General features: G+C 41.7%; 1 protein-coding gene across 1 annotated transcript in view; it reads right to left on the bottom strand.

The window, feature by feature from the left end:
* LOC146688896 (inactive tyrosine-protein kinase transmembrane receptor ROR1-like) overlaps positions 1-21,098 on the bottom strand; it is a 135,111-nt gene that overhangs the window by 11,309 nt on the left and 102,704 nt on the right. The window contains exons 5-8 of the mRNA XM_085437603.1: positions 3,482-3,609; positions 1,965-2,282; positions 1,638-1,883; positions 1,331-1,533 (exon numbers count right to left, since the gene is read on the bottom strand). Of these exons, the coding sequence (XP_085293729.1) occupies positions 1,331-1,533; positions 1,638-1,883; positions 1,965-2,282; positions 3,482-3,609 (895 nt within the window). The remainder of the gene's footprint in view (positions 1-1,330; positions 1,534-1,637; positions 1,884-1,964; positions 2,283-3,481; positions 3,610-21,098) is intronic.

Below are 21,098 nucleotides of genomic sequence, written 5' to 3'. Positions count from 1 at the left end.
AGCGTGTACACAGCTGTCGTGCTAGCTAGCACGCAGAACGAGTTATTGTAACTGTCAGCACAAGGAAAATAAACTACACCTAAACTCGGTTTATATCTGACCCAAATAGAGTGCAGTTCATAACTTCTTACCTGAAATTCAGTTCACCTCACGCTCTGACCGACAGCCGCCTGCTTCTCCTGCCTTCGGTTTCCCTTATCCACGATTGAGCTCCGTTAGCCACCACTGGTCGATCGGCGGCCGCCTCGCCGCCTCATATGTCTCTTTCCCCACATACAGTATGAGGGGAAAGAGACATACACCGGTGGCTAGCTGCCCTCTGTTGTAGCTCCGCGTTAGCCACCACCCAACAACTCAGTTATTTTTCCCACATCGACCAGCATCATCGGCCCATATAAACGAAATATAAGTCCACTGAAACACAGACTGTTTGCGAGCGATCGGGGTGGGGGGTGGGGGGGTGAAAGGAGTTAGAGCCGCCTCACTGTAAGCGAAGCCCGGGTGCTTTTTAGCTAAGGGTCGCTAGCCGCGCTAGCTAGCTAGCAGCAACACGTAAGAGAACTTGCTAATATGGGATGTCTTGATAAAACGAGCAGCTATTTGAAGTTTACACACCTACATTCTCACCTGAAAATATCTTTAAAGTTTATTTTGTGACCTAGAAACACTAATAAAAAACATATATAAAACGAAGAGGTAGCCGCCATTGTTTTACTCGGCAGAATTGTGGGATATGGAGTTTTCCACCAAGCGGAAAAATAATAATAAGAATAAGAATAATAAAGCCGACGAATAGTAATAAGTGTGCCTCTTGGCATAGGCACATTTAAAAAGATTAATTAAGTGAGAGGACCAAGGATAAGGAGAAGTGTAAGGGAAGGGTGTGGAAAAAGAGACAGTGAGAAATAAACAGGAGGGAGGTGGTGGGCTGCAGTTGAACATTCCTGAACCTGCTGAGCTCTGATGATGGATCTGATGCTTTGTCTGAGACAGGTCGTTTCCACACACACTCAAGCCAGTAACCCCGGCATGCCGTGACATATCCCTAATGACACACAGAGGGCTGTGCCAGTGTTTTGACTCCTTCTGCAGTCTGTTTGCATGCCAAACGACAGCCTCTTTACAGTCATTACACAACAGCGTGATGATGCACTTAGTGTCCACTTCAAAATCGTGAAGTTTACAGTGTTTAATTTTTGCGTTGATATTACATGTAAAAAGTGTTCTATATCTGCAGAAATAAACGGTAATCTGCAGGATTACCAGGAAGGCCCTCCGTCATTTATTCCCCACCCTGAGTGCCATCTGCTGTGACTGTAACGCTCCCTACCTTAGGCTTGTATGCAGTCGCGAGCATGGACATCTCAACGTTCTGGCCGCGGACGGGTTTGGGTTGGCGCGTCACGGGAGGCCTGGAGGACTTCTGGTTGTTGCGGCACACGCAGATGAAGAAGAAGAGCAACGCGATGGCTAAGGGGATTACCACGCTGGGAACCAGGATGTACAAGATCTCAATGCCAGACTCCTTATGGTCTAAACAGATGGGACATCGAGAGAGGGGAATCATGTCATTTCACACGTCACACATGTGTCACAAAGGCAACATCGCAAACTACGATTTAAAACTAGTGTCTCACCACAGAGGGGTATGTCGCAGAGCTCCATTCTGACCCCCTCATCTAGTGTGAAGCACCAGGGGGCCTCGTGTTTGTTCCCTGGGTTGCGGCAGTATGAGTGTCCTCCGTTAAGCTCCGGGTAGCGCACAGCCTGGTAGTTGTGGCTGTGAGGATACTGGGAGTTCCACGGCTGACACTGACGCCCTGACTTGGTTATGCTTACCGTCCCTCTGTAGTCTACCCCACTGTTGTTATAACATTTGTGATCTGGTGGAATATAACAGACAATGATGTTTTAGCAGCGTCAACACAGTAAATCATTACAATTGCCACATGAACATGTCTCACTCTTGTTAATAGGCTCTGTCATAGGGATCCCGATCCTCAGACAGTTGGCGGCCTCGGGGCTGTCGGAAGTAGCCAGGTCATCGCAGTTTGGCAGTTTCAGTCTCTTCAGTATTATCGGGTTGGAGCGGGCGATGATGTACTCAGTTTTACACAAGTCGTTCTCCAGGATCTCGCATTCGTCCTTACAGAGGTCACGGGGTTTGTCGGACCCCGAGCTGCGGTCGCACGTTGGGAAGGCAAAGTGGCAGAGGGAAGGGATGGCGAACTGCGAGCAGCGGTCAGACAAATGGTTGGACGTCCCGATCATGGTGAAGGCCGCTGGGAACGAGAGGATTCAATTTCAGTTGCTTGAAAGTTTCTAAATAACGAAGAATTAGGAGACTGAATAAAAACAGAGAATTTCATACTTTAAATGCACGACTCGCGCACAGCGATGCTGTTCACTTATTGCAAACATGTGCATTGCTGCGGCTGTCATTATCACTACGGCGACTACGATGAAGAGGAGACGCGAATAAAAAGCGGCCAAGTGAACCTGACAACCATCCAAATGTTTCTCCAGCACATGTTGCTTGAGTAAAAAGGAACATAAAGATCAGTAAGTGTGACATTAAATTCAAGATGCTGAATCTGGACTCTGATATGATTTACAGTCCTACTGTTGGCCTGTTACGACTCTGTGGCGCCATAAATCTCAATTATCACTCGTCCTTGATGTTTCAGATCAGGCTCTGGATTCATGGCCTGCGTCATTCCCTGAACTGTTGCACGGATATAATCAATAATGACCTCTGAGGACAAACGCATGCATACGCATAAAACAAAAAGCACACACGCTGAGACACAGACGTGTAACAACACTGGAAACAGTGTGTTGGCCACATGTGATTCATACTGAGTGGTGAACTCCCTTTGAACTCTCTAAGTGACGTTCGGCTTCCTTCCTGGAGCATATTAATTATGATTACCTTCTGAAAAATCTGAATTTACACAAAGTTTTTATTGAATTACTACATCTTTTTTATTTTTAGCAGCAAATTATGTCTCTAAAAGAGTTTGGCAGTTTCAGTCTCTTCAGTATTATCAGTATTATCAGTATTATTTGTCTTTTAGAGACAAATTATGTCTCTGAAAGACATAATTTTCTCCCATTTAATTGAATCTACCAAAAATGCAGGTGCCATCTGCCATCAAGAGCAAGGACAGAAGAAGCGGCACTTATTCCAATTTTTCAAACAAAGCATAAAGAAATGACTTTTGGCTCAAGACTTTTGCACAGTACTGTATGCCCTTTGGTCATTGATTGTGTTCAGTTGTCTTTCTTGAATCTGCAGGAACTAAATATTTAGTAACATGGAATCATCTTCATCAAGTTAAGCCTGTACACACAAACTAATCAAACGTTTCTTATGAATGAATATGTATTTATGATGGATGTAGAAGTAAATTTAATCTATTCTCAAAACATTAATTCGATTTGTGTTGGCTCGAAGGAGGTTTAGCCCGCTCAAACTCACCTGTGATCTGGGTCTCAATCTCCCCCTGCATCTGCAGCGAGTCGACAAAAATGCTGCGGTTGCCGATAAAGCGGGCGCAGGCTATGCCTCTGTACGGCTGGCAGAATCCATCTTCAGGAAACCCGTTGCTGAGAGGTCAGAGGGGCGAGAAAGAGAGGGTGCTTTTAAAGTTCGTCTGAACAACATGAATCAATTTCATCGACTCTTTCACAGGAAAACCACTAGAGGTCAGTCTACATTAGCATATCCCACAAGACCAACTAGTTCCACTTCTGTGGGGGGAAAGGCTGCTCCTTGCTGCCTTTGCTTGGCTACAGATCAGGCAAACTCAAAGGCAGATATCTAATACACATAAATGTCCTTATTTACAGTAAACTGCTTTAAGAATTAATATCTCACGTCGGACTTTATTTGTGTTGCGTCAGAGAGTCGTCACTCTGAGCCACAATTTAAAACATATGAAAGGAGAAAGAGAGCAACCTTGTTTCTACAGCTATGCAACTCCACTCAGTGAGCTTCTTTTGGGGCATTTCTTTTAATTTCCTCGTTAATGTAACGATTCTTATCCCGCTTAACACAGTCATCATCATCCTCTCCCCTTCCTGTCTCACTCTCTGTGCTTTTTTATTCTTTCTCCATACACACATACACACACACACACACACACACACACACACACACACAAAGCCCACGCTCACCGGCAGACCACTCGCTCAGTGTGAGATCACTTTGTCATGCGCTTTAAGTCATACCATATGGGACGTTAAGACCAGGCACAACTGCAATATGTGGTATAGGCGAGTCCACGATGCCACTGCATATATGAAGTATATCCTCATGGTGCAGACCTGCTGCCTGAGTAATGGCGAACAGAAGCAGCTAGACTATGACATTTTTAATATATTTAACTTAAAGTGCAGCCAATCACAGCTAAGACACAGGCCTCAGCTGTGATTGGCTGAACAATAACACCAATAGTCAAACATTTCGACTCTGATAGGTAAGGTGGCCCCGAGAGGTCGATCGGACCGCAGCTTATGAAAACACCAGCAAATAGAAAAATGCTGAAAAAGCACACAAAATAAAACTGAATAAAAACCCCAATAGAAATAGAAAAAAAGTTGCTAATAATCACAAAACAACACACAAATGTTTTTGGGGAGACAATAATGTGACGGAAGAGTTGCACAAATGACAAGCCAACAGTAGATGGCCAATAGCAAACTACCTACAGTATTATATGAAAGTGTGCAATTAAAACAACAATATAACACATAACATTGATGAATCCTCAACTGCTTTTAATGACGCCTCCGTATTTTTTGATTTCTGTCCGTTCTGTGGCTGGTCCATCACATTATTGTGTCCCCAGAAACATTTCTGGATTTTGTTTTTTCTACTTCTGTTTTATTCAACTTCTGTTGTGTTTTCTACGCCTTTGCTGCATTTTTCTATTTACTTAGTGTTTCCTTAACTTGCAGTCTGTTTGACCTTTCAGGGCCACCATATATGGGGGTTTAAAAAACACTATTGTGTAGCAGCCTAGTGAGAATTTAACTGCTTCTCTACTTCTTTTGCACATCATTCTTTTATTACAGCTTTACAGAAACGTCACTTTTGCTAATGAGAGTTGGATGGTTTACAAGAGATGGTACAAAGTGCGAAAAGCACTAATTTTACTCCACAAGCTGTAAAAATTGCACACACATTCCCCCATCCTGGTTTGGTGTGAGTGTGAGGTCAGTAGGTTACCTCTCTCTGTGGAGTGTTAAGTGACTGAAGGGCCAAGGTCAGTTAACCCCCTTTCCCTGTCTGTGCAGATCTTAAATGGGCTTTCCAGACATGGACACACACTCACACACACACTCATGCACACACACACCCACACTCACACACATGACTACCAGGGCAGCGGTCTGCATACTGCCGATTCCTCAGAGATAGGGTAACTTTACAACTTAATGCAGGTTTAAACAGATTTTATCCCCGGAATATGTAATTTCCTACTAAAATATGCAGTAATAATGACTTCATGTTGCGGTGGGCCTGCAGAGGGCTTAGCACCCCTTCAACAAGCCGCAAATGCATAAACTGATACTCCTTTGGATGTTTTTCACCCTTTTGGGGAAGAGCCGCCTGTGTTTAGGTGAAAGCAATAAAGGGAGTGTCTGGTAGTTGTAAGCAGTAATAATTGAATAATTTGAGAGACTTACAATTGGTTAGGTTCCTGCCATTTTTGAACGTAATGAAGCGGAACATAAAAAAAGGTAGCTCTGGCATGAGAAAACATACACAAACGGGATAAAGAGCGAGGGCTGGAGTGTGTCCAGGCAACCCAGAGGTTAGTTTGGTTGTGCGTCACAGAGAACGGTGGACACAAACATCCACACTAGCATGAAGCCACACACAGACAAGCAAATGACAAGGGAGAGGAGACGATCCACCGCAGTGCAGCCAGATCCCCGCGGGCAAATTATAACTACTGCAAGTCAGAACGCCCTAAACCAAAGCGGCTCAGCTTGAATCCCAAGTCGCCCTCACTGGGCTTCCTGTATTTTAGCTTCTTTCACTGGTTTCCAAATCAACGGAGCTTCCAAGACCATGTCTAAGAAGATGATTAAAGCATCTCGTCTGGTAGGGAAGGAATGGATAACAGCATGTTCGAAGAGCGATAGACACATCTACGAAAACCTAATCACTGTGAGACATCTGAGGTTTTCCGAAAACCTCTCTCGGTGTTTTCTTGTCCATTTATTTTCTCATGTGTTTGTGTGTGTCAGTGTAAGCTATCCCGAGCAGGGGAAAGCTAAGCGTGGTTGCTATTTGTGTAAACAGTGAATAACTGTTCAGGCCTTTGATTTTACACACTAACGCCACGGGCCCTCTGTATAATGTTTTATAACAGTTAATTACAAAGGGAGCCTTCTCCGTTCCAGACTCGATCTATAATCCAGATATAAACAGAAAGACGAGCCTCACCACAGAGCCTAAACAAGGTGCTGAAGACACTGATGCATTGTCCAATTACATTTTTTCCGACCTCATTATTTATTCAGGGAAGTGCTTGCTGAGCAGCCATGGTCTTTTTCCACCCAACACCCAGGTTAACATCCACAGTATTAAATAGAGACTAGTATTTACCAGACCTGTGTGGTAAATACATTTGCACAATAGGTGTGTAGAAAAGATATAGAGTTCAACTCATTCGATTCATATGTAATTCAAGTATTTATTTACTTTTTTCACGCTCGAAATAAATAAATAGGGAGATGGATATAAATGGAACATCTAGCTCATGTGAGCCACATGAAGCAACCCTGAATTGGACAAATGGAAGACGTTGGATGGGTGGATGGTTGTTGAAGAATGGAAGTACAAAAACACCTACGTACATGTTGTTATTACCTGGTTGGACCCCATTATAACCGTCCTTTCAAAACAGCTTTAATTCTTGGTGGCACAAGATTTTATCCATACTAGCGTGAGAGCATGAAGCAGTTGGTGCACATTTTTCTCCCCTTCCACCGCATGCCAAATTGGACTGAGATCTGACAGTGTTGTGTGTCAAAATCCCAGTATATCAGCAGTTTCAGCACATCTAGCACCAACAACCATGCCACAGTCTTTGTTCAGCTTTCTTTTCCATTCCAATGCTTGGTTTGAATTTCTGCAGCTCATCTTGACCATGTCTGCATGGCTAAAGGGTTACTGTCATGTCATTAGCTGATTAGTTATTTGTTAATGACCGGTTGAGCAAGTGTACCTAATAAAGTGGGAGGTGAGTTTTATATAAATTTGAAAGCATCCAATAAGAGAACAAGACTGATCCTATCCATACTAACTATTTTGGCACTGTTATAAAAACCAAGCTAACACTGCTTTATGTTTTCAGTCTCACTCGAAATCCCAAATGTAAATCCACACGGTGGTGCTAGGAGATTGTCAAATACATAAGGTAACATAATCCAACATCTGCATATTATTGCATGGTAATCCATCTAATAGGTGTTGAGATGTTTTAATTTGAACCAATGTGGTAAACCATCAGACTCAAACAGCAGCTCTGGAGTCATTCTGTAAACTAAAATTAGGATTACAAGGAAAAGAACATGGACATATTTACAATATTGTGTCTTGAGCCACTTCAAATTTCTTTATGTTTTGCTAGCAAAATTGGAAATAGGTGCAGGGATATATTAAAACATGTGCAAGCCTACATGGAAATAAAGTATAGAAAGCAAAAACAGAGTTTGTACAATTGTAGTGTGAGAGTCAGTATTTGGTATTTGGCCACCTTTATTTTTCATCACTGCCTGAATTCCCTTTGGCATCTTTCTTATAATTTCTTTAAGTAGTCTTCAGGAATAGTTTTCCTTGAAGGCCATTTAAGTTTTTTGTTTGATGTTGCTTCAGCTAGATAAATGGGAACAATTGCTACAGGCTGCTAGCCCAAAGTTGCAATTTCAAATTGGTACCTTGCGAAGTTTTCGATTATGTTTTGACACAACACTGATTCATCATTTGAGTAAGGTGCCTTTTTATGCTTGAACAAGCCATAGGTCAGCAGTCAGTTGCTTGAACTGGTCAGGTGCACGGACTACACTGTGAAAAAGCAGCCAATGTCCAAACAACTGTGAAAAAGCACCGAGAATCGTTGCTCAAGACCATTTTAATAAACATCACAAGAAAGTCTGGCTCCTAGAAGCAAATTCTAAAGAAATTAGGAGTGGCTCAAAACCTTTGCACTGTACATTTTCAGTTTTTCATAGGCAGAAACACACGTGCTTGGACAATGAAACATATAAACCACAAACTGATGATAGGATGGAGTGGGCTCGTTTTGATGTCTTCTCTCTGATCTCTTGACTAATACTGTGTCAGAACATCAGTACAATGACACAGACACGTTCCGGGATTTAAGGGCTGTGGTTTAACACAAACATAGAATTATCAGGAAAGGGAGAGTTTTCAGTTAAGGAAGAATGTTAAAAAATGTTGAGTCAACTCTGAATATCTCTAATAAGTTGTTCAATCTGGATTTTTTAAACCATATTCATCAAAACGTCCAAAGTTCTCAGTATTTCCACAGATTCCGCAAACTCTCCCAGTTCCACTTTCCAATGTGATGACTCGTCTTCACTCTTATCTGCTTTAACTTTTCCGTGACGATTTTTATTCATTAGTGGGACACATGGCAGTGAAGATAACTGTCCGACCAATGAACACAGAACATGAACACAGCTCAAAAAGGCTGTGACACGAATGAGCACACACTTTCTTTATTCCAGAATATGACAAGCGGCCTCGTCCTGGTCTCATTTGAGGATTAAACTTTGGTGTAGGGTTCTGATAATGAAAGAAACCTTTAAGCCTTGAGGATATAAGCTCGAGTGTTTCCCCATAAGAAGTCTGTGATGATGGGTTTGTGCTTAGTTGTGGGGTAAAGGGATGTGAATCTCAATGCTCTTTGTTGGAGCATGCTATGGAAAGGAAAGGATTTGAGGATGATGAGAAGGGGGAGGGAAATCCTGATGACACTTTAGATTTTAGGGTTTTGTTTCCATTAGCTGCTCTGGGTGCTGAGTGAAGAGGAGATGAGCTGCTAGCAACATGAGGTCACAGCTGTTGTATCCTGATTAGGGATGCCCCTAAACTAGTTTTTATTTAATCACTCTCATCCTGGTTTGACAGGAATAATAAATGCTTTGACAGAATCAGGAGGTCTAACATGACCAATAACTTTTTGCTGCTCTAAACCTGCAAATTTAGTTGATAATGTACCTTTTTGTTACCAACCCATTATACATATTACGTTGTATAAATTCATAATTGTCATGTAAAAGAAGCCAAAGTGCAATGATGTGCAAATCATCTAAAGAGAGTCAGAAAAGAAGGTGACTGGTTGGATATGCCCAGTAAAGCTCATGAGTTGTATTGTATCACTTGAATACAACTGTTTGCAAATTTATGTGTTAGACGCTATGTATGTTTGCAACAGATTAAAGATGCCCAACAACAAATCAGACGGCACTTGTGCATCTGGAGATGCACAAGTGCATCTAAGTCTCCGTTTTTCAATTTGTCTGTGCAGCAGGTGAAATCTACACGCATTCGTCAGCATGTTGGGCTCTCTCCATTGGTGTGCACTCGTGATTTCATTATCACAGTAGGGCTGTGTAATGATCTCTTACTGACAGGGAGCCAAAATGGCCACCAGAGGCTGAGGCTGACTGGGATCTGTGGCTGCCAGTGGCCCGTGACCACACTGGGAATGAACAGCAAGTGAGGGCAAACTGAGGCACTGCATCAGGATACAATGGAGAGAGAAGGCCCTCTTGGTCATCATGTTACTGCTGCTCGCTGACTGCAACAATAGAGGCTTCTGTCAGAGAGAAGGAAACTAACAGAGCGCTAAGAGAAGAAGGATGTAAGAACAAACATGAGGGATTAATTTGAGCTGGTGTGCATTTTTTTTAAAAGGGAAAAAAATAAGGAGGCTTCTCTGAAAACAAAATCAAAATCACAGTTTTTTTCCATCCAGCATAGCAAAACTTTGGTAGTATGGTCGAAACTGCCTGAATGCTAAGCTTGATTAATATAGCCATCAGTATGAGGGTTTATTGGGTGCCAAAACCATGAATGAAGCTTTATAATACTAGGAGGAAGAAGGTTTCTTCTTCTGTGGTTTTGTATCACAGTATTAATATAAACAGTAACGGGGTAAACAGTACAAATGGGGAATTCAGTGTCTGCCGTTTACAGATGATCCAGCTGTTATTTTACTGCCTGCCTGGCTACCCACTCAGTCTGGTATCATTTAAATAAATGGGGAGGCTGCACTTTTAAGCACACAGACAGTGGGTCTAAGGCAAAGTGTATAAAACATGGATGTGTCACTGGTTTGGTTTGTGGACTACTGTTTTGGAGCCTCTATGGCCTTTTAAGAGACAAGTAACCAAACACTGGAGTGACCATATAAGCTGTGAGCTAATGCTAGCTAGGTTAAAAAGGATGATGCAGTGGAAACCAGCTAATTATGTGCTAATATATAAAAAAATCTCTCTCTCTAGATATTTATCTCACTGCGACTGTAACCGGGGTTTAGACATTAGAATTCTCTCCTAATGAGTCATATTTAAGGTGTAGCATCTGTGCTCCACTGACCAGCAGAAAGGGTACACTTCTGAAGAGACCAGGTGCCAAAGAATCAAAACCAGACATTTTGGAAAACTGTGAACAACTTCACTTTAAAAAAATTTCCTCTTTTACAAGAGCAACTTTGTATCAATAAATATGGAAGAAGAGTGTTGTTTACATAAAACAATGAAATAAGACAACAAAATAGAGAATTATTCCGAAACAAAGTTAGTTACTCAGTGGCTTTGACCCTTTGAATATTTTTACTCTGGCTTCATTTTTCAGTCTCATTGCTTATCACTTGGTCTGAACATAGTCTACAGTCGCAGTCTTTGTTTCTCTGCTAATGCCAAATATAGAATTCTTGCACATACTTCAACTGATTTTTACTGAAAAGCCAGTGCAGTGATTAGTGACTTTGAAAAATAAAAGCTAAAGCTTTCATTAAGCTGTCTGTTTGAATAACTCTTGAATTGAGATAAAACCTAGAAAATTATTTTTGTAAAACACTTCACTGAATGCAACTTAGATACTTATCTTATCTATAATAACGCAAAAATGACTCCCAGATATAGATGCTGGTGTTGCACTGCGCTCTGCTATAAGACCCAGAAAAGTTTAATACAAGAGTTCAACATGCAGGAAAGGAACCGACATCAATCCCATCACTCCTCACAAAACTCCTGACCTGGTGACATCACTTTCCCAGAGGGCAGAAGGGACTCAGAGGTCCTGGAGGGTGGAGGGTTTGGGCAGTGAAGGTGTCAATCTGTCTGTCAATTAGGAGTATAGGAGGCAATATGTCTGCTTAAGCCTGACATAAACCCAGTGGTTTTTCGGCAGACGCATACATACAAACAAACAGAGCTCAGGGGTCACAGAGTCAAATTTGCTGCCTGAGGAGGAGAGGGCTGGAGGGTTTTCGCTTGAATAGCCACATGAATGCCTTAGCAAAAACTATAACCCAAAGCAAAGGAAAGTAAAGGAAAAAGTGTGATGAAGAACATTAAAAGGAGGGTCAAAGATTAATAAAATACAAAATACAAAGAACCTGGCAGCTCTGATATCTGAAAAATAGAAATGTTGATAATTTTCAGAACATCTAAAGTTGTTTAAGCAGGAAGGACCAGCAAAATGGGAAAACAGCCTTATAATGTTTGACTTCCATGTAACAAAAAATTAGGGCTCTGAATTCCAAACTGTCAGTCGAGTATAACAAATACATCAGTTCGTAATTTATTTTCGTAAGAGGTCTTCTCCCCCCGGAGAGCTATTACAAATTTTATTCTTGTTTTCCATATCTCTGTTGCAAATAGATTCCTGACTTTATCTTTTTTCTTAATAGCATTCCTTGAATTGACTCCAGGCTGCCAGCAAACATCCGTGTGGAAACAATAATGACGAGAGAAGAAAGGAAAGCAGAAAATAAAGAAGAGTGAAACAAGACTGCCAGGAGCAAACCTGCTTCTACCCCCCGACACACAGATATACACACACACACACACACACAGATATATACACACACACTTTTGTGCATGATTTACGACAGCTTATAGCCTAGATCACAGATCCCAATCTGAACACACAGAGACAGACACTTAAAAAAGACAGGAGGACACATGTTTTGGCTAACTGGCTACTGACGGTGCTTAAGGAACAAGAATGTGCATGTTTGAACACAAGCACGGCTTCCTGAGGAAACTGAAATAATCCTTGATGAGAGCGAGTAAGAATCACAAAAGACACGGAGAAAGGTAACACTGTTGTGAAGCTCATAAATAATCCGTCTTTAAACACACTGGGGACTGTATGACAGAGAAAACACACAAAAAGACTTATGTTCAGTTTAAGGACATCCACCTTAAACGACATTCCTGTAACTAAACAAAGCTTCTAATGAACTGCTGACAGTATCTTCTGTATGCCTTTGTCCACTGGATACATTTTCTGCAATTCCCACGGAAAAAAAAGCATTACAAATGATAACACACTTTATTTATATAGCACCTTTAAAAGCAGTTTACAAAGTGATTTGCCAAAAGTGCAAAGCACTTTAGAAAGGTAGAAAGGTTTCAGGTGAAAAGGAAGGTGAAACTTAAAATTATATCTACTGCAATGTAAAAAAACCCAAACAAACCCTAACATCATTAACCCTTTCAAAATTCGCACTAGCAAAATGAAAATGTCAGGGAGCTATACCTGAGCCTGTGACTTTAAACACTGTTCTGGGGGTTAGAAAGATAGTCTAAGAAATACATTTGAGAAAAGGGATACTCTTCAACTGCATGTTGATAACAGATGTCATAAAATACATGTAGATTTTTTCTTTCTTTTCTTTTACAGCCTCTTTTTAATTTACTGCTGGATATATTCAGTCCGGGTGCGGTGTTGAATTTGGCTCTTTGTCCTTGTAGGAGGTGATAGAGTGAACAAAGGTGCAGCATGTTTGATTAACAATGAAGACCAGATCCTCTGTGCTAAAGTTTGCAGTAAGAGCAGTTAAAAGGAAACAACAGTAAAAAGTGTCAGAAATCAATATGCAAAATACTGGATTTTGATCCCAGTCACTGAAAATATATCTTTGGTTCACTTTATAAATTTCTTTTTAGGATGAATGAACAATTATTACCCAATGTGATCAGGTGGAACCCCCTTTCCTTTGCTATACACATCAGTCGTGTTGCTGTTTCTCAACACATTTTACATTCAGAGTATCCAGGCATTTTGTCTGGAGTTCCTGGGAACTACAGGCAAGTAGTAATATGTTGATGAAACTGAAGCACACAACCAAGCTTAAGGAATGTGAGTACAACAGAAAATATTTATTGGAATGCTCCAGCCATAATAGTACAATATTCACCTGCTGTGTGACAACCGGTGTAAAGCACAAATCTTGACACGGACATAAGAACTTACAGGCATACTCAAAAATGGTTTTGCTGAAGGTATTTTAAGGGATATGACTTGTCTTCAAGGTCCAACCTTCCAATAATAAGATAAGTTAAGGCTCCTGCACTCGTGGAAACAAACACAACTATTCATTTGGTGAAAGCGCCAGGCAAACCCTCTCACAGCTGTCGTATATATTTACAATGTGCTTGATATATGTGTACGTATGTGCAACTTTGTGTATGTTCACAGAACCTTTTTGTGATGGAGGAAACATTATAGTATTTCAACAAACCAAAAGGTTTCTGTGCATGCACGAACCTCGCCGACTCACACGAACTGCTTATCAGCCGAAGCTGCATTATAACAAAGTCAAAGTCCCTCTAGAAGCAAGCCAGCGCAAAACACCACTAGACACATATTTGGGGATTATTCTGAAGCATTAGCTAAATTAACTTTAATTTGATTGTTTACTTAGACATGGAAATGGCATGTATGGAATCACAGGTCAAATCAGATGAAAACTGTTTAAAGTGTTTGCTGGCTTGGCTGCAAAAACAACCCTCCTTGCTGTTTGGGGGATTTCCCCATCAATTTAAAATAGGAATTCTTTGAGTTCTGTGTTTATACCAAGAGACATGAAGTCAAAATGATCTCCTAATAGCAAATAATTTCACTTTAGCTCTTATTGAGGCGGTCGAGTCCTCAAGATTTTCTGATTAACAAATGCAAATGCAACTTTTTTTTAGATTCTAACATTTTATAAAAAAAATGGATATCCTGATATATCTCTGCTTTTCCACATAGTACTACATGGTGTATATAAAAAAATCACTTAACACACTTAAAATAAATGTATTGAGTGGGTTAACTTTTGGAGGCTTTGTTTATTTTTATTTTTTTGGACTGACGATGATGTGAAAGTGTCAAAGTGTATCGTTAGAATGTATCAAAGTGCTACAGAAAGCATTATCAGTGGTCAGACAAAGCAATGGCTATGGGGAAGGGTGAAATCAAAAAGGTATGCGATCCCAGTTGTAATGCATTTGGCAAATTCATTTGTGACTCATAAGACTCAGTTATGAACATGGGTGTCTGTGTGTCATTTTTCACCACACAGACTAAGAGTTTTCATGCTAAGACTGGGTCAGCAGCATTTTATAAAGTCCACTTTAAAATTGCTAAAGTGCAGGAGCAGTGTAAACTCTAGGCATACAATATATCTCTTACAGTCTTTACAAAAACAGAGCTGAACACAGGCTGGAAAAAGAAACATAATTTAATCAGTTTTGTCACCAGGCTCCAGCAGCCCAAATTTGCTCATACTTGACCTCACCCTATCCTGGCCCACCTAAGATGAGTTTGACATCATTTCACAGCAGTGAATGAATCTGATCAAAACAGAAAAACATACGTAATCTGGGCTCTCTGCCTCACACTGACACTAATAAAACTGTAGAATTGGTCCAGTGAGGTTGCGTTCATCTAGCTTTTCAAGAAAATCCAGAAAAGGAGACTTTATCAAAACCCTGAATGGCCTTTGGTCACATGCATGCAATTTGGTGGGCGCCAGGACTAATAAATGCTAAACTGATTGATAAACTGACCTGAACTGATGGAAGATAATAACACTCTCAGCGCAAACTGCATTGATCACATTAAGTGCTGCATGCCATCTGGCTTTCGCTGGCAGGACAGCGATCTAAACTGCTAACAAAAGCGTCTATATAACCTCGAAATAGACACAACGTACACTGTGCCCATTTGTTTCTCTCACACACCACCAAGGGCAAAGAAAGAGCACTTTCTCTGCATACAGTTCCCTTTTTTCCTGTGCAAAAGTGTATATGTGTGTGTGTGTTCATGGGAGGTTTAGGGCAGAGTTCAGGGAAAACCCAAATACCCTGTGTAGACCTTCTAACCCTCAGGGAGAAACTGTGATTCACAAAATATCTCTCTCTCTCTCTCTCACACACACACACACACACACACACACACACACACTTTGCCAGATCTGACCTTGACCAGACCTGCCAACGAGATCACCAACACACATACACAAAGAAACCTGGGAAACAGGAAGTCGGCCTTGTCCAAGCATGTGTGCGAAAGCTCCGTTAATAAAGAGTGGTGTATGAAAACTCATGTGTGTAAAGACAGACGTGTGTCGCGTCTAATGCCTAATAATGTAAATTGCTTTAATGGCTAAGGCCGTCTACAATTTATGCCCCCCCCCCCGAGTGTGTGGGGCAGGATTTAGGTGGGGCTTGTGGGAGGGAGGCTGTGGTGGTATCTCTGATTTCAAACAGCCGCTGGTGCTCTGGGACCAGGGCATGTCAAAAGGACCCGTCCCCGATGAGCCATATTAGGGCCCTGATCCCCAATCAATCAGCACCACGCTAAAAAGAATCCCAAACAAGACGGCAATTAAGCCCCGCCGAGGACTTAACTAAACATGTGAGAGAGATAGGCTTTGTAAGAGTAACTCTGTGGGCACTTCTTTGACTCGGTTTGTGAGTGTGCATTTTTGCGGGGAAAAAGGCCCCAATCTATGCAAAGTACAGAGGTTCAAAATGTCCCTGCAGAACAACCTTTGTTTTTCAAAGTGGAACAGTAAACACACTCATATTTGAACACGAAGCATCAGAGCGCCTACCGATTATGTTTTGACGACTAGACTAGAAGCTGAGTCTGATATGCAAATGCAGGTAAAAAGGAGACCTTTAATATGCTATAACTTGCTTTTTCACCTGGTGAGGTGACCACTGAACCTTTAACTATAATGCCCTTTTTTGAAAATTTCACCAGTAAATTATTTGATACACACCCCAGCTTATTTTAATGGGGTCAGGCTGGAGGATTTGATTGGCTTTCATTGAATGACCCAAACATGGACAGAATACCTTTTTATAAATTTCGCCAAGAAAGTTTCCCCGCTTCATGTTCCACGTTTTGCAGATAAACATAAGCAAATAGGGGACTGTCCACCAGCTACTGCTCTTACCTCAATTAAACTGCAAGCAGGTTGAGAAAACTCACAGAGCCATTTGCGTGCAAGTCCGAATGGCAAGAAAAAAGACTTTCAGTGTGACAGATGTGTTCCCCCTACTCCTAAAATTAAAAGAGAGAGAAGAGCCCCATGTGTTAGTCTGAAGCGCTGAAGAAAATCAGCATGTGGTCGAGAAGAAATGCATCCAAAAATTGAGAGGGCCTGTCATCCCCTCAGTCTGAATGGGTGCGATGCTTGTGGTGTAGAGCAAATCATAATCAGTCCTGGCCAGCATCAGAGAACCGCAGCCGTGTTGACACTGGCACCGAGGTGCGAAGAAGTGAAACCAAAATCCAGGGTTTCTCAATACAGCACACAAGTTCACAGTCTCAGTAAGAGTCTATTGTGACCAAAAACAGCACATGCACTATGCTGCGGGCTGGGGGGTTTAATGGGCGAGTGGTTTTGAAATGGCGGGCCTGCATATCTCTCTGAACTAACAGGACACTTTTTTGCGCCTCGTTTCAGAGTTAGCATGCATTTGGGGTTTTGTTAATATCAAATAAGGCAACCGGTTAGCCAAACAGCATGTTCACCTTCTTCCTGAAGTTAAGAAATAACGTTTGTATGCTGAATGCGACTCTATCGCCAGGGGTTGCTAGCATGATGACATAAATAAAGGAAGCAGCTACCTCGGCTTTGTCCAACACCACAGATTCACATTTTATATGTTGATTGTGTTATCTGTAAAACTGCTAAAGTGATTTAAAAAAAACCAAAACCCAGATTGTAGGGTTGCAGGAGGTTATGTGTGGTGCTTTCTGGGAGTCCTGAAGGCAGTTGATGCATTTCAGTGTTTTCAATGGACTAAACAAACAGTTTGAATTTTGTTTACTTTGGACAGCAGCAGGCTGGCTCATTCCCTGTTCTCAGTTTTGATGCTAAGCTATGTTAACCAGCTGGTGCAGATTCACATTCATCAGGCTGGTCTACTCATTGTAAGGCACCTTAGTAGCTGTGCAATAACAAGAGAGAGTTTTAAGGAAACTTGCCATATGTGGAAAAATGTAATTACCCAGAGTTTCACTGGAAGGCAGCAGATAAAATGTGAATGCACCACATAAAACACTGCAGTCAGTGTAAAAAAAAGAAGAAGCTAGTAACCACAAAGACAATAGGTGAGCCTAAACTCAAAAGAAATGCTTACTGAGAAGATAACACCCTACAGAAACGGCCCTATACTGATTAAACTACGTGACTGCGGTCTCTTGTTGCCTAAGAGCTGGAAGATCTTGAGAGGGAAATACAAGATACAGCCTTGAGCTGAAAATCTGTAATAGATTCCCTAAATAATTATTCAATTTAAAAGCTTAATTGTGGTTTAATTTTGCATGCTTTGCTGATCGTTGCCAGATTAAAAAACCCTCGACGGCATCGCTGTATCCTCCCCCCTGCTTGCAGAACACACCTAGAAGGCAGTGCTGTACATCAAGTGTGCAATTACAAGCCGTATTAATAAATCGGTGCCAATTACATAGATATTGCAAGCACAAACATTTCATAACAGCTGCTCTACATGAGGAAGAAAAGACTTTTCAGGGTCTCAATCAGTCTGTTTTGATTACTGCAGGCGCACGAGCCTCGTCAAGCTACAGCATCAACTTTGTGTGGCATCTTCAAGTCATTACACGTTATGAAAACGACTTCCTCAAACTAATTTGTCAATCAGCCCCAGCACCGTGGGACACACACACGCCATGGTCCCGTCTATACAAAGTCAAATTGCGCCTGGATTTTTATTTTTTTTTAAACCCTTTGATGCTTTGAGTGTACAACAGGATTGCCAGCAGGCTAAAAGGCGGAGCACGCCTCCGGGCCGTTGTCTCCTCAGCTCCAAGGTCGATTTAATCTAGTGTGTTGACAGCTGGCTAATTACAGAGCCTTATACAGTGTGTTGGTTGGTTTCTTGCCACACAGCCACATGCACACTGAGATACAGAGGACATATGTATATACACACACACACACACACACACACACACACACACACACACACACACACACACACACACACACACACACACACACACACACACACACAGGAAAAGTTAAGACTGAATGTGCGTTTACACTATATTACAGTTAAACACACCTGATTGGAGCAATCACCTCAAGTCATCAAGTTACATGTAAACGAGAGATCAACCGGCAAATTAATCGCAAGCTTATAAAAAGTAAAAAAAAGATATTACACACACACACACACACACATATATATATATACACACTCACTACAACAGAAATTTTGATACAATAAAGACTTTCAGCTCTTGATGGACACTAATGATGAGTAAACCAGCACAGCGCGTCCTTCATCGAGCGCATTCAACCGTTCACTTCCTAAAAAGGGGGATACGTCGAAGCGAGTGAAAGGAAGATTAAGTGTAAGCAATGAGCAGAAAGGTTAGAGCTCTGACCAAATAAAAAAAGGAGCCAGAGAAAACAGAGCTGAGAGAATCTGTTCTCTGTTAAACCTGCCTCTCTTTTATTCTTCGGCACAGAGTGGACTGAGGAGAAAGGAGGCACAGGAGAGGGAAAGGAGGAAATAAGAAAAAAAGAAAACAGCCATTTTTGTGATTTTCTTAAGTTTTTTTTTTTTTACCAGCGCCGAGAGAAAAGCAGCGGGGGAAAGTTTTGCGAAATTTAAACAGCCTCGACAGCCGGGGTGCAGTGTTATTAATCTTTTCAAACAGCGAGAAAACCCCTGTATTATAAACACAGACAGAGACTCTGGGATCGGCGGCTGTGTTACGTAAAGTGTGTTTATTGCTTCTGTCAGATTAAAACTGTGTATATCCAGTAAGTCAACATCTTTATTTTGAGGGGGGGAAACATATATAAGCTGCTGTTTCTGAAAATCTGAAAAGGAACTAGGAAATAGAATAGAATAGCCTTTATTGTCATTGTACAGAGTACAACGAAATTGGAGTGCCACTCCCTTGGTGCAAGTTTCAATAATAAATATAAATGTAAAATATAAAAAGTACAAAAAAACAATCGTAAGTACTCAAACAATAGTATGTACAATATATACAGGATAGCAGCATTAATATAATGACAGTATGAATAGCAGCATAATATAATGACAGTGACGGTATGGAATAGGTTCAATTGTTTTTGTGCTTATTTACTACGGTGATAGCTCTGGGAAAGAAGCTATCCCTGAATCTGTTTGTCCTGGTTTTATGTGACCTGTACCGTCGGCCTGACGGTAATAGTTCAAACAGTTGGTTGCTGGGGTGAGAGTAGTCCTTGATGATATTGCCAGCTCTGCTGAGGTACCGAGAGTTTGCAGTGACCTCCAGGATGATATTGCCAGCTCTGCTGAGGTACCGAGAGTTTGCAGTGACCTCCAGAGAGCAGCCAGTGATCTTCTGGGCTGTGTTGATGACCCTCTGCAGTACTTTCCTGTCTGCAGCTGAGCACCCTGCATACCATGTTGTTATGCCGTACGTTAGGATGCTCTCTATGGTGGCTCTGTAAAATGTCACCAGCAGCCTCTCCTCTGGGTTGTTCCTCCTGAGCACTCTCAGAAAGTGGAGACGCTGCTGGGCCTTTTTAACCACCGCTGTAGTATTTGCAGTCCAGGAGAGGTCATCAGATATCTGCACGCCCAGAAACCTCATGGAGTGTACCCTCTCCACACAGCTCCCGTGAATGTAAAGTGGGGCCGGGTCTGCTCTGCCCTTCCTGAAGTCCAAGATAAGTTCTTTAGTTTATCTTGGACTTCAGGAAGGGCAGAGCAAATAACCTGTAATCTGTAGGAAGATGGAAAACACATCCCAGCAGACACAAAACACCACCGGCATTTAACTTACGTTAGTTGTGTTTCTTGTCATCTAGTAAATGTATGATCAATATTATTATGGCTTTGCTTTTGGTCTCCACCAGTATTGAGGAAAAATATCTGGTCTGCTAGCTGCTAATCACACCTGTGTGCCTTTCACTTCCATGCAGAAACTGTATTGTGGGTTTTGGGTCAAAGCTCTGCAGAACTAAAAGGAAATGTAGAGTTGGGTGATACCTCTGTGGGTTTGGCACCAACACAAAAATCTTTCAGGTTTTATATTTTACAGCTGCTTTAACCATATGAATGATGCAAACTTCCAAGTCATGCATTCAGTGCCTCCCTTTAGTGTTTTAACATTATAATTCAAGTAAAAAAAAAAAAGGCATTTAAAGATCAGGTTCAGCCTAATGTGAGTCTCGTTCGAATGCAGACAGAAAAAGAGACTTTAGATGCTAGCTTTTTCTGGGAGTATTTAACTGCCTCTGATGGGAGCTTACATCGGAATCTCACGCCGGCTCACGCGGCTAATCACACCTGAGTGCCCCCGACCCCGACCGGACTCCGGCATCAAAGAAAAACATGCAACTCCCAAATGTTAATGGTGCCATCGTCCTCCTACTCTGCTAACAGTATTTGTCTTTCACTCCCTTCACCCCACTCGCCGTGCATAGGCAGAAAAAAAGGGAATGAATAAAGTTGGGGCGCTCTAATTTTGGCAGGCGAGACTTTTCCCCCCTCTCCCTGTGTTTGTG

This window comes from Copadichromis virginalis, linkage group LG17 (genome assembly GCF_057382275.1).
Source record: "Copadichromis virginalis isolate Kocher_CV1m ecotype Utaka linkage group LG17, C_Virginalis_male_GT1.1, whole genome shotgun sequence".
Classification (NCBI taxonomy): domain Eukaryota; kingdom Metazoa; phylum Chordata; class Actinopteri; order Cichliformes; family Cichlidae; genus Copadichromis; species Copadichromis virginalis.
Note: the sequence above shows the minus strand (reverse complement) of the source record. Positions and strands in the feature narration are given on the sequence as shown.